This window comes from Poromitra crassiceps (assembly GCF_964638095.1).
Source record: "Poromitra crassiceps genome assembly, chromosome: 23".
Classification (NCBI taxonomy): Eukaryota; Metazoa; Chordata; class Actinopteri; order Beryciformes; family Melamphaidae; genus Poromitra; species Poromitra crassiceps.
Window position 1 is genome coordinate 18227767 of NC_139639.1, and position 18961 is coordinate 18246727.

The following is an 18961-nucleotide window of genomic DNA, read 5'->3' on the forward strand; positions in this document are numbered from 1 at the left end:
CCGCAGATTTTGCAGAGGAAGTTCGTTTTTTAGCTGCTTTGCTTGCTCTTGACTTAGCCACAGAATAATCATTGTGCCAACTACAGTACGGCCCTTAGTAAGGCTGAACATTGTGAACCAAAATGTGGCGTGAGAATTTTAAATGCTACCCACATGCCACAACCTAATTAAAGATCTGTTGTAACCCTCTTAAGATGTGCCCAAAAATCCAAACCAAGTTAAGGTTAAATGCTACAAGATTGCCTGGGTAAGGCATCAAGGAGACTTTTCTAGCTCTGTTCAAGGCAAGCACTGCCAACAATCCAGTGGACAGATTGTGCGCCATGGCACAGACTACATCTCCCATGTGCAGGGGATATGGACAAGAAATCTCACAATCATTTCAAACTTCAATTTTTATTATTTGTACATTCACCACTTACAGGCGTACTCAAAAAAAGAAAAGAAAAAAACGAAACATAAACCTTTATACTAAAATGATAAAATGATTAAAAAACAAAACAAAAACAATATTAAAACCATTGGTGAGGAAATTCATTAATGCACCCTCCCCTCTCGGGCCTGTGTTGACACTACAGGGTAAGAGAAATGAAGAGTAAAAAGGAGGGAGGAAGAAGAGAATCGATAAAAAGGACATCATAGCAACCTGTATCAGGTCTGATAGACATGGATAATCTCCCACAGAGAAGCGTCTCGTCTCTTCAACTAAACAGAGGGAGAGAGGAACACCGCATTACCATAGTCGTTCATCCACACGTGTCCAAAAAATACCCCTAAGCTGCCTCATTTACAGACTTGGATCTTGAGTAAACTCATCATAGGTCTGTACAAAATGCCAAACACACCTATCCAATATTTCTCAGAGCAGAGGGCCATGTTTTCAGTCTAGGCAGGGCTGGCGACAAGCCTTGGACTACATGCAGCAACAAACAGATTCCTCATTGAAATCACAGGGCTGTGCAACACTGAAGGCGGCAACAATTGATTGCAAGTTGTGATCGGCACCTACACTTTTGGAGCTATCCGGGGAACTCGAGAGTCGGGAGGAATTAAAATAACCCGGCGTGCCGTTACTGCTATGCTGTCAAGACAAATTAAAAACACAAGAAAATCAGAGGCAAATGTAAAAAGAAAAATATATCAAACCCCCGACAGGAGCGAAGACATACAGCACTCTGGGAGCGAACACTGCAAAAAATTCAATGGTCCCCTATAAGCATATGACTGTGTGTGTATGTGCTTTAAAAAAGGTGACAATCTGAGAGATGGTGACTACTTCAGTTGGTCCTCTGTTGGGTCTTATTCGTAACAAAGTACATGTAGTGAGGAGAGAAAAGCGGGGAGGGGCGCTCGTCAGGACAGTTCCATGGGCGTTAGCGCCGCCTGTCTCGCTGGGCGCTGCGGCTGCGTGAGCGTCTGCCCCCGCCCGCCCCAGCCGCCCCGCCACCCCCCGGCCTACGGTAACCATCCCTGCGTTTGTCGTTCTCTCTGTCCCTGTCACTGTCCCTCCCTCGGTCTCTGTCCCTGTCACTGTCCCTCCCTCGATCGCGGGCTCTGTCCCTCTCTCTGTCCTTGTCTACCTCCACCCGGTCTGCGGGGGCGGCGCCTCCGGCTTTTATCCTCTCCTTGCGCTCTTCTTCCCTTTTCTTCTCGTCCTCCTCCTCCTGTTCCTTCCTCCGTTTCTCACGCTCCTTCACCCGTTCTGCTTTGGCGGCTTCCCGCTGGGCAAACTGAAATAGGGAGAAAATGCTCAACGTGAGGACTTTTAAAAATAATTTTTTTTAATTTTAATTTATTTGGAAGGATTTCGTCAAAAGACAAGTGGTATCACTTGGTTTCTGTCTCACCTGCTCCTCTGAGAGAGGGAGCCAGTATATACAAGGAGCTGCTTTAGTTTTGCGGAACAGGTCATCCAGCAGCTTAGCAGGGGGCTCCTCAGCTGCTTTCTCTGCCAAAACAAAGACACAAATATTAACAAAAATAAAATTGTAAAATTGGGCGGCTGTAGCTCAGGAGGTAGAACGGGTTATCCACTAATCGCTTTGGATAAAAGATGTCGGTGGTTCAATCCCCGCCTCCTGTAGTGTCCTTGGGCAAGTTATTGAACCCCAAATTGCTCCCGATGGCTGTGCCAGCACCCTGCGTGGTAGCTTGCTGCTATCGGTGTGTGAACGTACATACTGATTGTAAAGTGCTTTGGATAAAAGCACTATATAAATGAAGGCCATTTACCATTTGTACCTAGTGTCAAATCTCCATTATATCTTTATCTCTTACCCTTCTTGTCAGTCTTCTTCTCCTTACTCTTTGCCCTCTCCTTGCGTCGTCTCTCTCTGGAGCGTGACCTTCGGGGGCCTCCTTCCTTCTCCTCTCCAGGTTTTCCAAACTCTCGGACCTTGTCGCGGTCCCACTCCCGCTCTGCGCGGGCCCTCTCCCTGCGCTCCATCTCGCGCTCCCGCTCAGCCCACTGGTCTCCTCGCTCAGGGAGGAGCGAGGGCAGGCCCATTGTCCGACCGCGGGCCGGCCCAACCACAGGGCCCTGGTCCTCTGCTCCGGCTTTTGCGGCTGCACGCAAACCTTTGTGGAAGTCCAACTACCGAGCAGAAACGCATTCAGGTTACAGTAGGCTGAGCTTTGCAGGCTTTGGGATAAATACTGACCAATAACCATAAGATCTCACCTCATCCTGCTGGCAGAAGTCCACACTAAGGACTTTGGGGTTGCTCAGAGGCCATTTCACTCCATGCAGTGCTGCCCGGGTGGCCACTGCCTCCTCTGAGCTGGAGTACTAAAAACACAAAGGAGAGCAATGAGATAAAGAAGCAACAATCTTCCATGGGCTTACAGGTTGAGAAAGGTTGAGAACCTCTAACAGAGCAATCTGCAACGATATAGGTTAATTGTCCAATATTAGAGGGATGATGTGAAACTTACCGTGACATAGCAGTGAGACTTGATTTTATCGATCCAGAAGCCCTCCTCCAGCAGGGTGCCAGTTCTGCCCAGCAGCTCCTTAAGCTGGCCCAGGGTGAACGGCCTCACCTGAAAGAAAGATACATCACCTTTAATGCACAAGGCATTTATGGTAAGTGCTGCAAGTTGCGACCAAGTGATCATCAACTGATAAGTGAGAAACGGGCCATTAAGTGACAATGAAAAGCCATTATGTGCAGTACTGCAGTTTCACTCAACTGTATATCAGCACAAGAATAGAATCACCAAACTTGCTTCAATTCTCAGCCCTGGTAGCCTACTTTGTGCTGCTTTATCTCTCTCAACAAAACACATTTACTTGAAATGACTAAAAAATGACATGACCACAAAGTTGTACCACATGGGTCAAGAACTTTGGTCAAAACACGGCTCAGTAGACAGACTTCTTCATTTCATTTCTCTCTCGGTCTCTCTTGCAAAGCACAGTGCGCCCTGGGAGCACACGCTGTTATGGACATCTTCAGGTACGCACCAGTGGTTATGGAGGCTCGCGGCCGACGCGACTAGTGCAATGACGTCATATTTTCGCCTGGCTCACTACGGCGACCATAAAATCAGCTATAGTTCAGTAGTATCACAGTATTATCTTACATAACTACACAGCCATCTTGATAGTAAAATAACAAGTGATTGTAACAAATTAACAGGTGATTATTATCAAATGGCAGCTACAGCCAATGAGCTTATGGTAAATCATAGGGATGCACCGATCGATCGGCACGTGACCGGAAATGGCCGATTTTCACGTGATCGGCCTCGATCGGTGATCTGCGCCGGTCACTCTAAATAGCCGATTCTGTGAGCCGATTTTCACATGACGTGCGCGCACCCCAAAGCACCGAGACAGGCACCCAGCCACCACACCACACACGCCAGCATACCTTCCTCGTTGTGGATTTTTTTCACCGTCAGTGAAGTAGACAAATCTCGCAGTTTGTCACACATGCAAGTCGAAAATAAGCCGTGGAGACAGAGATGCGGCCGAGTCCCGCTCGGCTGGAGTCAAGTCTGAGCGGCTCGCTTCACCTCACTGGCCCCCCTCTCTCTGCTCTCTCTACCCGGGAAGCAGTGCTGCTGCACCCGGCCACAGTGCACAGCCGACTTGGCGAGGTGAACGCGAGCATTGTGTCCACCATTCCCCGACCTGCCTTTTCCATTCCACATCAGCGCTGGTGCCTCAGCCTGTCAGTCATGTTGTAACGTAGATACAGGAGAGACTATTTGTTTCGTATTGCAAATAGAACGACGGACATAATAATAAAAATGCATCGGACTCACGTGTGCAAGGATTTCTGTGCATGACGATATTTTTTCGGATGGCAGATAAAAATACGCATACCAAACTTCGGACTGTGTGTAAACTCCGCCTGATATTCAGACTGAAGATCGTTACTGTAACTCATAAACTCATTTCCCCTCTACTCAAGAGGACTGGTCTGGACTGGAGCCAGGCTATAAACTCCTTGTCCATGGATCATTTTGATGTTCTGTTGCACCTGTTTTCTTTTGGAAAAGTAAATGCATGATAGCTGTGGGATATAGGCTATTGGATTTAATTTAATTTTTGTATTCATTGTATTTGCACAAAAAAGCTCTGTCCAGTAGCCTAACCTGGAACACTTTTATTTTGAGATGTGTTTGAGTGAGATGGTCCTACTTCATGCAAATGATAAGATAAGATAAGATTATTTGGATCCCCATTAGATGTAAGAATTGTTCTATGAATCTTAATTTTCAAACAAAGTTACAAAAACGTTTGTGTAAGCTGTCAATTGTTGTTTTTAGAAAAAAAAATCGGAATCGGCAAAAATCGGTATCGGCAAGTCAGACTATTCAAAAATCGGAAATTGGAATCGGCCAAGAAAATGGCAATCGGTGCATCCCTAGTAAATCACCATAGGAAATAAGATATACACCATAATCAATAAGATATCTAGCCACAGCATTTTGGATTATCTGTCAAGACATGATGCAATAAACGCATGGATCACAGTTGACTGAGTGAGGATAGTGCTCTGCTCTCTCACCAGGTTGCAGACGTGGACGATGTTGGAGACTTTGCCGCGGGGCGGTGAAGGCTGCCGGGCCGTGCGGATGGGGTCGTCGATGGTGATGGACACACCGGTCTTCTGCTGGCTGATGGAGCGACGGATGAGGGTGTCGCTAGGGATCACTGGGACAGAGAGATAGAAGATGTCAACAAAATATCTCTAGAGAGATATTATAACAATAATAACTTATTACATTGACACAAAGGAGGCTGGGCACAGGGCAGCTGAACAGAAAAGCAACTTGAGGTGTCATCAATGTTCTATGAGCAACTTTGGTAACTTTATCCCCTTCCACAAAAAAGGAAAGGTGATTTTAATGACATGTCCTTCCATTCAAAATATGTAACATGGAGATGAGGTTAGCTTCTGTTATGTCTAACAGTGTAAAAGGAGGTTATTCATGTAAAAGTCTCAATGTTACATCGATTTTAAAACAAAAGCATTTTCCTTTTCGAAATTGCTTTGGCTAAATCTAACGGCTGTCTAATAATCACCAGTGTTCATCTCCACATCATGGCTGATATGTGAAGGGGACTGGGTTTCGATCACACCAGGCAATGTGCTGTCCAGCTTCTCCTCTGGGGGCTTCGTCGTCTCTCCGTCTTCTCTCAGGTCCTCCTCCTCCTCCATCTCCTCCTGTCTGCTCCCCTTGGCCTCCTGTCCATTCTCCTGGCTCTCTGAGTGCACCACCTACAATGGAAGGCAGGTATCAACACAAGCGATAACCCCAATGCCACGATAGATACGTTGGGCTTCCCTGAAGACTACTTTAGTATTTAGTATTACATTCAATCGAAAAGCTAAGAGGTGTGGACCGACCTGTGTGACAGTGCGTCGGATCTGGAGCTCCTGGTCGGGGCGCTCCCTCTCTTCCTCCTCAGCCCCAGAGAGGACAGTTTCTTCCGGATGCAGGTCCACCACCGCCTCCTGGCCTACACACGGCCGGATCTCTGGGATCAGAGACTGGGGGTTGGGGGGGGGGGGGACCAAGATTACAGATTAATTAAGATTACAAGAAGAGTGAACTCTGTTACACGTTGCATTCAGTCAGTGCATCGGTCAGAAACAGTATTGCAAGCAGCAAGCCCACAGTATTTGGAGGCTTACTGTGCTGCTGTAAATACCTTGAGGGAATCCGTAGTGATGCTGATGGACGGCTTCTTGGCAGTGACGGCTGTGCTGGAGCCCCAACGCCTTTTGCGGCCGCCGCCGGCCCCAGACTCCTGCTCGCCCTCTGCATTGCCAGTGCCCGGGGACGATTTACTGCCTGCTGGTGAGATGGGAAAATGGTTGAATCCACGACGTACACCAGTCCTTTAGTTTTGTCAATGTCCACAACGCATGCATGCTTGTCATACTCATACAGGGCCGTGTTCATCACGTTCGCATCTACAGAGCCCTTACGACACAGACATTTGTGTGCGTGGAGTTCCAGTGACAGATATAGTCATGCGTCTTGTTCTAAATCATCATTAACAGATACAGTACTGTGCAAAATTCGGAGGCACATATAAAAGAAAAAAGTAAAGCGAAGATGCTTTGAACAATAATTAACTGAAAAGGTTCTAAAAAAAAATCTAAGACAAAATGTATATAAAAACTCTTGGGTGTCAAAGACTTTTGCACAGTACTGTACAACATAAAACACACTGATGGACAAACGGATAAGAAGCAGGGCAAGGGGAGCACATGTCGGGAAGGGGTACTCACTGCTAAGGGAGATCTTACGACCTGTGAAGGCCTTAGGTGTCTGAAACAGAAGGAGATAAGAACAACCCCAAAATACATGGGGGAGGTGAGAGGCAGAGACCATGGGTGGAGACTAAGGGTCAAGGACAGGTTGGAGGGACAGTGGAACAGAGAGAGGGGACAGAGAGTGAGGGATAGAAACTGCTACTCAAGGTCACTTTCCAATTCAAGTCTATTGACGGCACCAAGCTGCGTTGTCTATTTCTACATTGGTAGTAAACACAGCATGCCCTTATTTGATCAATAATACTTATTTGAAAATGAGTTAATTTGTTTTAGAGGTGTAAGCTGTAGTTGCAGTCTCTATCAAACACAAACAAAAAGGATCTGATGGCAATACTGCAGTTTAAATTCCATAGAGCTAAAAAATAATTTGTTTAAACTCAGGTCCGAATAGGCTCATTAATTAGTTTCAAATAAACTGAAGTCTAGTCAGATTTAAATAAGATCATAAAACAAAAGATCCACCTTTAATCAAAACTGCAGTAGCCATGAATAAGGTAAACATTTCCCCCCAAAAAATGTTGATTCCCCCCCAGCATAAACTACAGAGGGTCTGACTGAAAACTAAGTATTCTAATTAATTGTGTGGAAAATAACATTGAGAAAACAAACTACTTATTCCCTGGTACCACTGACACCTGATCCTTACTGGGTTGGATATGGCCCAATCACGACTGCATGTACTGTATCTAGGCAACAAGGGTCCAATCAAAGGTGGCTGAGATGTTTGGGTGGAAATCTGAAAGCTGGTTGGCTGGCAGGATGGGCTTGATAGTTCATTGGGGTAGGGGCTTGAAAATGCTTTTGGCCAAAGCGGTCGTCCTCAGATCTTTTGGCATTAGTCCTTTTTCTCTTGTGATGAGATTGGATGTTGCCCAACAGTCAGTGTGCAGACAAATCCACAAATGTCTATTTTAACGGTCGGCCAGTTTTGTTTGAGGACAATAAGTTCATACCGAGAGTCACAAAGCAGCACAACTCCGGTGAGGGTTGCAGGCAGGAAGAGACCCAACTGGCAAGTCTCCTCTTCAGCCAAATATAAAATCTGCTGAGGGCCGTTGGAAGTCCACATAAAAGCTTAGAGCAGTTTGAAAATTCACTTAGAATCCAAGCAGCGGCATTTGCTCGAGAGATTCATTTGGATTCCGCTCCAAAGAGATTAACAAAGTCCAAAATGTCCTTTTTCAAGCATGTTACAGTCCAGCGACCACATTGACTGACAGCATGAGGTCCATCATGCACCACATTCTTCTGTAACTTTGACTGTGGGATGAAAAATGTCCTCAGGTGAGGCCACCGGGAAACCGCTCCGCTGCTTGATAGGGTTTCGGAGCAGTCTCTGGGGAAGTGATGTGAGTGCACTTCCTTGTCTGTTCTCCAACTTGATTGCAATAAGTGGATAAACAACATGCTAAGAGAGATAGGTGGGCCACATTGACTAGCCAGACCTTTCTCTGGAACTTCAAGTCCAATCAATAGATCTTGTCGGCCATCTCCGTGACAATGAGGCGGCCTTAGTTGCCAGGACTGTCCCTCTGCAGTGCAGCCTCGGGGGCCTATCTGTGGTCAACCCAGGTTTCTTGGGGACAGTGGAACAGGTGCAGCAGTAGTAGTAGTAGCAGTGGTAGTATGCAGGTACCATTAGGGGCAATGGAAGAGGCATGAGCACCTTTATAACAAAGCAATCAATTGGGGTTTAAACATCAGCCACAATGAGAAAATCACCCTGCTGCCTTCTGCCTGAGACAGTGCCAGCAAAGCTTTTCAAAACAGCCAAATCAGAAATGTATCCTCCTACACACATTCAATCTAGAGCTTGTGAAAAGGGGCTCATTAAGTCATCAAATGGAAATATTACAAAAAAAGATTGTAAAGCTAAGATTTCCAATAAGAAAAAAGCCATTTTCTCTTCTAATGGACGAGAAGTATTTAAATGACCTCAACGTAATGTTTTCAAGTCTAAAGAAAACTACGTGCAAAATCATAGTTTCAACTACGGCTGTGAATAGAAATAATGTGAATAAAGGGCTCAAGTAGTTTGGCCCATCTCAGCCCTCAGCTGGTGACTTTGGAGACACTTGAGGACCAAGATGTTCCCGAGTTCTTCAGTTCTCTTACCTCCTCGCTCATCTCTGGGAGCTTCTCAGGCTCTTCCATGGCAGTCTCCTTCACCTCCCTGCACAGCGTGAAAGGTGCATGACAACAGGAAAGGAGGGGACAGATAAGTAGACAATTCGGATCGGGGGAAGAGAAAACAAATATATTGCATTTCACTACAACAGCAAAAGAAAAAATCCAGAACATGAAAACTTATGAGGTTGCACAGACGTAACAATACTTTTTTTTAATGGAACCAATATAACAAGGCTTCAGCAAATTCGCATATAAAATAAAAGGCCAATTTCACCACAATAATAAATGTGGAACGTGAAAAATAGAAATACAATCAAAATATAGAACTGAAGGCGGCTATATTTAACAACATGTTATCTTCTAAGGACCTCGAGACACCCTGCAATACAAATCTCGGCAGGTGAAAACAAATCCAGTAAGATTAATGTTGATGAATACAACCAGGTGGTGCTAAAATAAATGTGTCATTAATGCTCTATCTCATACTGTGGGCTACAGTCACGTTGTGATTTCCCAGTAGCGCTGCAGTCAAAGCCTTCAATCCCAGCACAGCGAACTGACGAGAGGAATTCAGAGACGCCGCAGTCCTTTCAAGCTGCTTCCTCCAGACTGAGCGGAGCGACACCCCGACTGAGCGGAGCGGCACACTGAGCGCTAGCGCATCAATGCCTGGCGGATGAAAAGAGAGAGACTGCATCGGGTCGCGACGAGCCGCCTCTCCCCTCTCTCCTACCTTCCTCTCACCACAGTCTATTCCTCACTGAACGCATTGCTGTCGGCACCAGAACCTGACCCAGATAAAGCCTACGGACGACGCCTCGCTTGCTAATGAGCCTCTATCACAGTCAACATCGGCCACATACACGCAGCTCAGCCATGTTGCTGCGAGGGAGGGGAGGGGGGGGAGGGAGATCATGTAACGTTATAAAAAAGGACCCGCATCGTCTCAGCCAGACCGGCTTTAAGGCGGTCTCCTCAATCGCCTGATGGGAAATTCAACACATGAAATTCTCCCTTGCCGTTTTCTCACAAAGCACCTGCTTGTAAATATGCAATGCAATTATGCAAAGGATCGGAGGTGATTGTGAATGTCAAATGGGGCTTAGAAAACAACATCTGATACTCGACACGCAAAACGAAGCACAGCAAAATTAGCTTGCTATATATTACACACCATGCGCACACACTGAATGTGGCAAATAAGCAGAACGTACACACACACATCGCACAACGTCATCAATCATGGTCAAGGTTATGCAGGTGTGCACCATTTAAAACACATAGCAGGCATCACAAGAGAACCTGCACAGATTGATGTTAGGACATCCCTTCACCATGAGGAAAGGGACAAATGGTGATTATGACTTGACTGCTGTACAAACAGCCACCCTTCACTCACTGCTAGTCAGTGAGTAAGCTCAAGTCATTCCTGCTGAGTGAGCCCACAGAGCCTGCTCAATGCTAGCCTGCTGAGTGAGCCCACAGAGCCTGCTCAATGCTAACCTGCTGAGTGAGCCTACAGAGCTGCTCAATGCTAGCCTGCTGAGTGAGCCCACAGAGCCTGCTCAATGCTAACCTGCTGAGTGAGCCCACAGAGCTGCTCAATGCTAGCCTGCTGAGTGAGCCTACAGAGCTGCTCAATGCTAACCTGCTGAGTGAGCCTACAGAGCTGCTCAATGCTAGCCTGCTGAGTGAGCCCACAGAGCCTGCTCAATGCTAACCTGCTGAGTGAGCCCACAGAGCTGCTCAATGCTAGCCTGCTGAGTGAGCCTACAGAGCTGCTCAATGCTAACCTGCTGAGTGAGCCTACAGAGCTGCTCAATGCTAACCTGCTGAGTGAGCCTACAGAGCTGCTCAATGCTAGCTGAGTGAGCCTACAGAGCTGCTCAATGCTAACCTGCTGAGTGAGCCTACAGAGCTGCTCAATGCTAACCGGCTGCACCCATTTCTCAGCTGGTTGGCCTCTGGGTCCAAAACACAACGGGCTGCAACAAAATCTCGTCACACACACACAACCCATAAACACCAGAGAACACACAGTGCTGCTAAGCATGACTTTGTGACAGTGTAGTCTCTGGATGCCTTTTCCATCAGGATGCAGGTCAAGAATAGATTGTTTGATTCCTTTATCTATATTACATAATTAGGGACACTCATGTTTCATAATAATTGTTATTATTCGTTATTGAATGAGTAAACGCGTGCAATTCCCCACAGTTATGCTTTACTGGACCTGATCGGTCACGTGATTAGCCAGTGCACAGCATGCATTGAAGAATACCTCCAGTAGCTCAGTCTATTTTCTATCACCACCACCTCTTAATGGCAACCCAAGCAGACTTCCGTATGGCAAGCCCTTTTAACATTTAATAGCTTATTTAGGATATCTGTCATTCAATTCTTCCTCGTCAAAAAGAACATTTCAGATATCCACACAATGACATTCTTCCTATCCACAATTGTCATTTCAGATATCAACCCACGTCGTCATTCTTCATAGGACAAATTATGTCACTTTTGCCATTCATGTGTATGGGGTTTTTCATTACAGATATCTACAATTCAGTGGCAGTTGAATTATTATTACTAGTTGTAATTCAAGTTTCAGATATCTACAGTCATTTCTGACGGTCATCATTTCAGTTCATGATATCTTGTAAACATAATGGCAAAGGTGGCATCATTTGTCTTAGGAGGAATGACATTGCGGATATCTGAAATGTTCTTTTTGACGAGGAAGAATGACGTTATAATAGACATATTGAACAACGTAATTACGACTAGTCAAAATGACCTTGTTGCTATCTGTAATGATCACTCCAGATAGTCAAACTTCTAAATGTTAAATCAGCTTCCCTAATGTGTGTGCATGCATCCTGTTTGCCCAGTTTGACCAAAAGACCAAAAACTAGACCTTGGCTTGTCTTTCTTCTCCTCTGCTTCGCTGTCCTTCCTCCTCGGTGTCTTCTCCTCTCTGGCAGCTGGTCCAAAGAACGGTTTCTGGTGAATTAAACGGCCGGTAAAGGTAGTAAGTTGTGGAGAGAATACATGCCAAACGTTGATCAAACAGTTCCAATAACACCGTCCGCCAAGGGACATTCAAGGTCAAGTAAACCATCATAAGAATGTACGTGTGACTGTATAGAATTAACTCTTGATTCAGGAAATCAATTTGTCTAAAGAATGTAGAAAATGTGAAGAGAATGAGGATAGATACAGATGGATGTGTTGTCAGGATACAGGCCCTACAGTGTTTTGTGGTATGTACAGTATAATGAGCTGACCTTGCTGTGGCTGGCTCCATCCACAGTCGCGTTATTCTCCTCTACAGACATCCCCCTTTTGCGGAGGGCGGCTGCTGGGGTTTCCTTTGAACCCTTAACCTGGGCCTCGCCCTTCACCCTGTGCTGAGGCGAGGGACCTTTCTCCAGTTTCCTTCCCTGAGAGAGAGAGAGGTGGAGAATAGTGCTATACGGTACTACTGTGCAGACAGAAGAATGACAGAATAGTGGGAATGAAATCAAATAAAACCACCCTCTTTCATTCCTAACATTTGCTGCAATAAAAGTAGCATTTTATTTTGGGGGGCTGACACTGTTCACACTATGCATATTAAATCGGGGATGTGATCGGGGCAACATAAAAAAAATAAGTAAATGTATGAAAACAAGAAAACATAATCTGCCTTGACGTCACCAATTGTGGCCAGAAGTGCAGAAGACCACTTACCCTCCTACCGCTGGAGGTGGAGCGGGATCTCTCCTGGGATGATGAGGACGAGCCGGAGGACCGAGACGAAGAGGACCCAGAGTCCGAGTCCGAGGAGGAGGAATCGTTCGAGGAGGACCTTTGCCTCGCTCCTTTCTCTTCCTTCTTTGCATCTCTCCCCCTCCTCAGTGCGGCCCCCGTCGGGCTTGAGGGAGCCTTCCCTTCGTCCACCTTCGCCTTTTTGGTGGACTCTTCGGCGGCCTGTTGCTCTGTCTCCATTGAATCCACTTGGGCTTTATCCTCTGATGCCAGGCTTACGGCCTTTTCTTCTCGTGTGGTGGTGGTCTCCTTCTCAGGCCGGGTCCCCAGAGAACCGTGCGACCCGGAAACAACCTCCCGTCCAGGGCGCACTTGTGACTCTTCCTGTTCCGCGGAGGGTTGACGTCCGACTTGCGCCCGCTGCACAACTTTGGCGGGGGAGGCGAGGGACGATGCGTGAGGTTGGGGGGTGTCAGAGAAGGTACGGGGCCGCTTGATAACTATGGAGGTGGAAGAAGACGGGGGTTGAACTGGGGGATCCCTTAAGAACCGGAACTTCTTGAATGAGGACGGCGGCGACAGAGGCGTGGACTGAGTCGGTGACATTGGTGTATCAGATTCTGATGGCTTTCCACCAGGTCCTGTGGAGAGGGGGGGAGGAGTGGGCAGGGTGGTGAGACCAATCTCACGGCCACGTTTGGACGGAGGGAGGTGACTCTCCCTCTCTCTTTCAGCCACCTTAGCTCTCTCTTTCTCTTGTTCCAAGGCCCTCTCCTGCTCCTCCTTCTGCATGGCTTTCTCCTGCTGTAAGACCTTCTCCTTCTCCAATCGTTGGCATTCAAGAGCTTTTTCCCTCTCAACCCTCTCCTGTTCTTGAGCCCGCTCTTTCTCCAGCCTTTCCTGCTGTAAAGCCTTTTCTTTTCTCTCCTTCTCCACCCTCTCCCTCTCCAAAGCCGCCTCTCGCTCGGCTTTCTCTTTTTCCTCCCTCTCTCGTTCCAAGGCCTTTTCTCTCTCCATCCTCTCTTTCTCCTTCCTCTCACGCTCCAGCCTCTCTTGCTCTAAGGCTCTCTCTTTCTCCTTCCTCTCACGCCCCAGCCTCTCTTGCTCTAAGGCTCTCTCTCTCTCCTTCCTCTCACGCCCCAGCCTCTCTTGCTCTAAGGCTGTCTCTCTCTCCTTCCTCTCACGCCCCAGCCTCTCTTGCTCTAAGGCTTTCTCTCTCTCCATTCTCTCTTTCTCCTTCCTCTCACGCCCCAGCCTCTCTTGCTCTAAGGCTTTCTCTCTCTCCATTCTCTCTTTCTCCTTCCTCTCACGCTCCAGCCTCTCTTGCTCCAAGGTTCTCTCTTTCTCCTTCCTCTCACGCTCCAGCCTCTCTTGCTCTAAGGCCTTTTCCCTCTCTAACCTCTCTCGCTCCGCTTTCTCCTTTTCCTCCCTCTCTCGTTCTAAGGCCTTTTCTCTTTCCATCCTCTCTTTCTCCTTCCTCTCACGCTCCAGCCTCTCCTGCTCGAAGGCTCTCTCTCTCTCCTTCCTCTCACGCTCCAGCCTCTCCTGCTCGAAGGCTCTCTCTCTCTCCTTCCTCTCTTGCTCCAAGGCTCTTTCTCCCTCCAGCCTCTCTTTCTCTAAGGCCTTTTCCCTCTCTCGCTCTGCTTTCTCTTTTTCCTCCCTCTCTCTTTCCAAGGCCTTTCCCCTCTCTAACCTCTGTTGCTCCAAGGCTTTCTCTCTCTCCATCCTCTCTTGCTCTAAGGCCTTTTCCCTCTCTAACCTCTCTCGTTCTGCTTTCTCTTTTTCCTCCCTCTCTCGTTCCAAGGCCTTTTCTCTTTCCATCCTCTCACGCTGCAGCCTTTCTTGCTCTAAGGCTCTCTCCCTCTCCATCCTCTCTTTCTCCTTCCTCTCACACTCTAAAGCCTCCTCTCTCACCAGCCTCTCTTGCTCTAAGGCTCTCTCCCTCTCCAACCTCTCTTTCTCCTTCCTCTCACGCTCTAAAGCCTCCTCTCTCACCAGCCTCTCTTGCTCTAAGGCTTTCTCTCTCTCCATCCTCTCTTTCTCCTTCCTCTCACGCTCTAAAGCCTCCTCTCTCACCAGCCTTTCTTGCTCTAAGGCTCTCTCCCTCTGCATCCTCTCTTTCTCCTTCCTCTCACGCTCCAGCCTCTCTTGCTCTAAGGCTCTCTCCCTCTCCAGCCTCTCTTGCTCCTTCCTCTCACGCTCCAGCCTCTCTTGCTCTAAGGCTCTCTCCCTCTCCAGCCTCTCTTGCTCTAAGGCTCTCTCTCTCTCCATTCTCTCTTTCTGCTCTCGCTCTTGTGCCAAAGCCTTTTCCCTTTCCAACCTCTCTCGCTCCAAAGCCCTTTCTCTTTCAATCCTCTCGTTCTCCTTCCTCTCCGCCTCCAAAGCTCTTTCCTTCTCTAACCTCTCTTGCTCAAGAGCCCTCTCTCTCTCCTCCCGCTCCAGCGCCTTGGCTCTCTCTAGCTCCATGGCTCTCTCCTTTTCTTCTCTCTCTCGCTGCAGGGCCCTTTCCCTCTCCTCTCTTTCTCTCTGCAGAGCTCGCTCCTGCTCCAGGGCTCTCTGTCTTTCAAGCTCCTTCTCCCTCTCCAGCAGAAGGGCCCTCTCTCTCGCCAGGGCTAGCTCTCTCTCCTCCCTCTCTTTAGCTAAAGCTCGCTCTCTCTCCTCCCTCTCTCGCTCTAGAGCAAGTTCCCTCTCTCGCTGCAAGGCTTTCTCCCGTTCTACGGCCTGCTCTCGCTCCAGTCTCTCTTGCTCCAAAACTCGCTCTCTTTCCTCTCTCTCCTGTGCGAGCGCTCTCTGGCGCTCTTCCTCCATTGCCCGCTTTTGCTCAAGTATTCTCTGCTTCTCCTGTCTCTCCAGCTCCAAGGTTCTAAGTCTCTCTTGCTCAAGGGCCTTTTCTCTTTCTAAATCTCTGTCCCTGTCTTCTGTTGCAGTGCCCCTGAGCACACTCACAGGTACTTGACTGTGGGGCACATGTGCTCCTATGGCACCCTGGGTGGTGCCTGGAATCATGGGAAGTGGCACATTGTCTGCAGTGCTGGCTGTATGGGTGATGGCAGACACCACACTGTCTGTAGGCCCTCTGCCTGGAAACGCCGTAGCTGAAGTGGAGCCGTTATCCTGCCTATCTCCGTTCCCATCGCGGCCGTGCCACCCAGCTCCAGAGAAGGCTCCTTCCGACGCCATTTTGCGTGCCAGCAAGGTCAGCGGGCCAGGCTTGCGCTCAGCGTGTCCACTCCTCTGTGGCTCTGGGCTGCTGCTGCGGCTGCCACTGCTGGAGGAACCAGAACTGGAGGTACTGGATGTGCGCTGCCTAGCTGGGGGCATATCTGGACTAGGGGGGCTCTGTTTAGGGGTGTCAGGTAGAGGGAACGATAACTCGGGGGGTGGGGAAGGAGGTGGGGTTGGTTGGCGGAGTTGTGGAGACAAGAGGGGAGGGATGTGCTGCTGCTGGGGTTGGCGGGATGCTCCAGATCTCTCCCTGGCCGAGGGCCCTCTGGCTGGCTCTCCGAGGCTCCTCCTCCGAGCGCCATTGTCCCAGTCATCATCCTCACCATCCTCCTCACCGTCTTCGCTATCGTCATCATCGCTGTCGGCCGGGACTTGGCTAGATGTAGGAACCCTCTCTCGCACGGCCACGGAGCCAGGAGCAGGTGTAGGCAAGGTTGAAGCAGGAGGACTGGACATATTAGCTTCCTGGTTCCGGTTTCCCCTGGCCTCATTCGCTGGGCCTGCCAGTCCCTCCCCATCCGAGGGGCCAGGTGGTCTGTGCTGATCAGCCAACACTGGGGTGACATCCTGATGGACACAGAAAGGTAAGGGACTGAGATTGAGTTTGTTGCAGGACTATGCCAGTTTATCCAATGCAAATATGCTGACACAAATTCTCTTACCAGCAAGGTCCTTCCAAATGTGCAAGATCTTTAGGGCATGCAGTAACTTCACAGACAGGAAGATTAGTAAATGTGAGCGACAGCATAATATAAAAGTAAACAAAAAGATATCTAACCTGGGCTGGAGCAGAACACGAGGTGCTGTTGTTGACTTCTGTGTGATCCTCTTGCTCTGAATACGACAACAGAGATGTATCATAAATAGTGGTGCCTAAGTAAGCCTAATTCATTCACTTGTAGCAGTTGGACACCTTACCATCGGTTTCTTCAACTGCCTCACGAGCCTCTCTCTCCAGACGCTGCCTCAGGAGCTCCTGTTGTTTAGCCAGATACTGCTTGATGAAGCTGTTCTGGCTCATTTCCTCCCCAATCTAAATGCAGAGACAGACAATTGAAAACAGTCTGCAAGTCTTCAAGGCCACTGGCAGAGACGTCACAGAGATTTCTCTGATATTGTGTGCTTATGCACTTTGTCAGTCAAACTTCAGAGATCATTTTGCGAAGGGGCTGCTTCAGTCTTTGAAATGTGTCCCAGCACCTTTGTGACACCCACCTGAGAGTTGGGCTGTAGTCCAATGTGAGGGGTGGAGGTCCTCTGCAGATTCTCCAACATGAGAGCCTGTTATTGAGACAAAAGATTCAACTTCATTCAATCCATGTAAATAGGTAGCAAGTATGTTTCAGAGCTGTTAGAACGAGCATCAAAACCAAACACATCCTGTCAGATATTTGACTTTAAAACAGCCAATAAACACTTGATCTTTTACAGACAGTATGTGGTATATATGCACAAACCTTTATGTCCAGAAATAATTACTGGTGCGTTAGAATGTACATATCTGGGTAATTTATGTTCAGTCATAATTTATATTGCGACCACCAATATATTCTTTCTTCACAAAGTATTATGAGTCTATGTGTGCCTTCACTGCCTTGGCATATCAACACCACAAGTGACAAAGTGAGTGTTTGTCCACATAACTTAAAATTCAGAGTTTTTTTGTTGTCAAACTGCATCTCTTTTGTCAAGACATTTTTATCTAGGACTATATATGGCATAATGTCCATGGAAATATAAACACTGTGATGAAAGATGATACTAATTACCAACATTTATCAAATCATCACTGTAAACATTTGGTCAATACGCCAATGGCTTGCTTTTAATGGTATTAAATTGTATAAAAATGTGTCTCCAACATTTCTACATTTTAAAGGATAATTATATGGCGGGCGATTCATTAAATTTGTTACCAATCGTAGTTGGCCATCGAAAATGAATCAACAAGTGGTTTTCTGTACTCTTTAGCATGGTCACTGTCAACTGTCAAGATGCTACATCTAACGCACCTTAGTAACATTGAATTACAGTATCTGACAAAATCCAACGCTGATATTGGAGCTTAAGAATAATACAGAAATGACACCCCTTCGTGTCGTAATTCAGTGAGCAAATCATCAAAGGGCTAACGTTACGCACGTACGCAGTTAAAAGCAAATTATGTCAAGTGCCAACTGGAGACAGAAGATGAGACAGAGTTTGCTTGCTATCATCATGTAAACAAAACGTCCACACAGGACACATGGAGGCTCACACGCTTGGACCACACGGTGTAACTATGTGACAAACTAACGTTACCCTTTGTATTGTATTGTTGCGCAAAACGTTATGTCATTTTAAATACGTTACACAAGTAGACATTCACAATGGCTGCTCCAAGTTGTTGAGCTAACGCTAACGTTACAAAGACCTCTTCTGTAACCTCCCCCTCTAATCATGCACACCGACAACACACACCAGCCAGTCACTGAGGCCACCGATCAACTCAAAGCTCAACACAGCGTTAGCCAGTAAGCTAACTAGCTAACAGGACAACATCACCTTAATAATACTTTGAGATTAGCTAGTAAGTTAATTGAACCCCCGATATTGCTGTGGATGGTCTATCGTCGCACAGCGAAAACCCCACTCGGTCACACTTAAAACAAATAACATTCAATTTCCAGTTGGTTAGTGTTAACCTGGCTAGCTGCTACAGGCAGTGGTCGGCCCTCGAGACGAGCATCAGCCCCGTCCTCTTAGCTCGGCCAGCTGTGCTCCTGATTTCGCAGCTTAACTCACCCCTTTGAGTCTTTTGACGAGGGCATTTTTCTGTCCGCTTTTCGGGAGTCCTCGCTCCTCCAAAGCAGCTTTTAGATCCGCCACCCGAAGAGACTGGAGCGGTCTCCCGTCCAGCGTAACGTCTTCGAGGTCCGCCATTTTCCCTTCCTCTCGTCCGTTCCGAGCGAGAGCGACGAGCAACCAGCCACGCCTTCCTTCTTCAACGTCATCGTTGACGATTCCCCTAATCAATTTTTTTTTTGCATTTATTTACCATTTCAGGTTTAGAATAAATA

The 18961-nt window shown here is 47.5% G+C and overlaps 1 protein-coding gene across 4 annotated transcripts; it reads right to left on the bottom strand.

Annotated features, from left to right (window-relative positions):
* Positions 1-386: 386 nt before the first annotated feature.
* Positions 387-18829, bottom strand: acin1a (apoptotic chromatin condensation inducer 1a). 4 transcript variants are annotated; one of them, XM_083659494.1, is made up of 19 exons: positions 18687-18829; positions 17118-17183; positions 16821-16935; positions 16681-16736; positions 14917-16469; positions 12660-14883; positions 12215-12370; positions 11845-11930; positions 8916-8973; positions 6756-6795; positions 6170-6315; positions 5865-6008; positions 5540-5735; positions 5022-5167; positions 2935-3042; positions 2681-2788; positions 2278-2593; positions 1848-1948; positions 387-1730 (listed from the first exon to the last, which is right to left on the bottom strand). In XM_083659494.1, exons 1-19 carry the CDS (start codon positions 18822-18824, stop codon positions 1374-1376), a joined length of 6114 nt encoding a protein of 2037 aa, XP_083515620.1. In that variant the 5' UTR covers positions 18825-18829; the 3' UTR covers positions 387-1373. The 4 variants fall into 4 exon arrangements, with proteins under 4 accessions (XP_083515620.1, XP_083515621.1, XP_083515619.1 ...); XM_083659495.1 differs by having other exon boundaries at positions 12660-14169; positions 14218-16469; XM_083659493.1 differs by having other exon boundaries at positions 6170-6312; positions 12660-16469.
* Between the last annotated feature and the right edge of the window lie 132 nt (positions 18830-18961).

What these genes read in the sequence shown, in the direction of transcription:
- acin1a (XM_083659492.1), bottom strand. Translation starts at nt 18,824, where the DNA reads ATGGCGGACCTCGAAGACGTTACGCTGGACGGGAGACCGCTCCAGTCT. An exon ending in TCGTCAAAAGACTCAAAGGG is followed by an intron (nt 17,184 to 18,686) that starts GTGAGTTAAGCT and finishes TCTCAATAACAG; the next exon opens with GCTCTCATGTTGGAGAATCT. An exon ending in TCCCTCTCTCAGAGGAGCAG is followed by an intron (nt 1,731 to 1,847) that starts GTGAGACAGAAA and finishes TCCCTATTTCAG; the next exon opens with TTTGCCCAGCGGGAAGCCGC.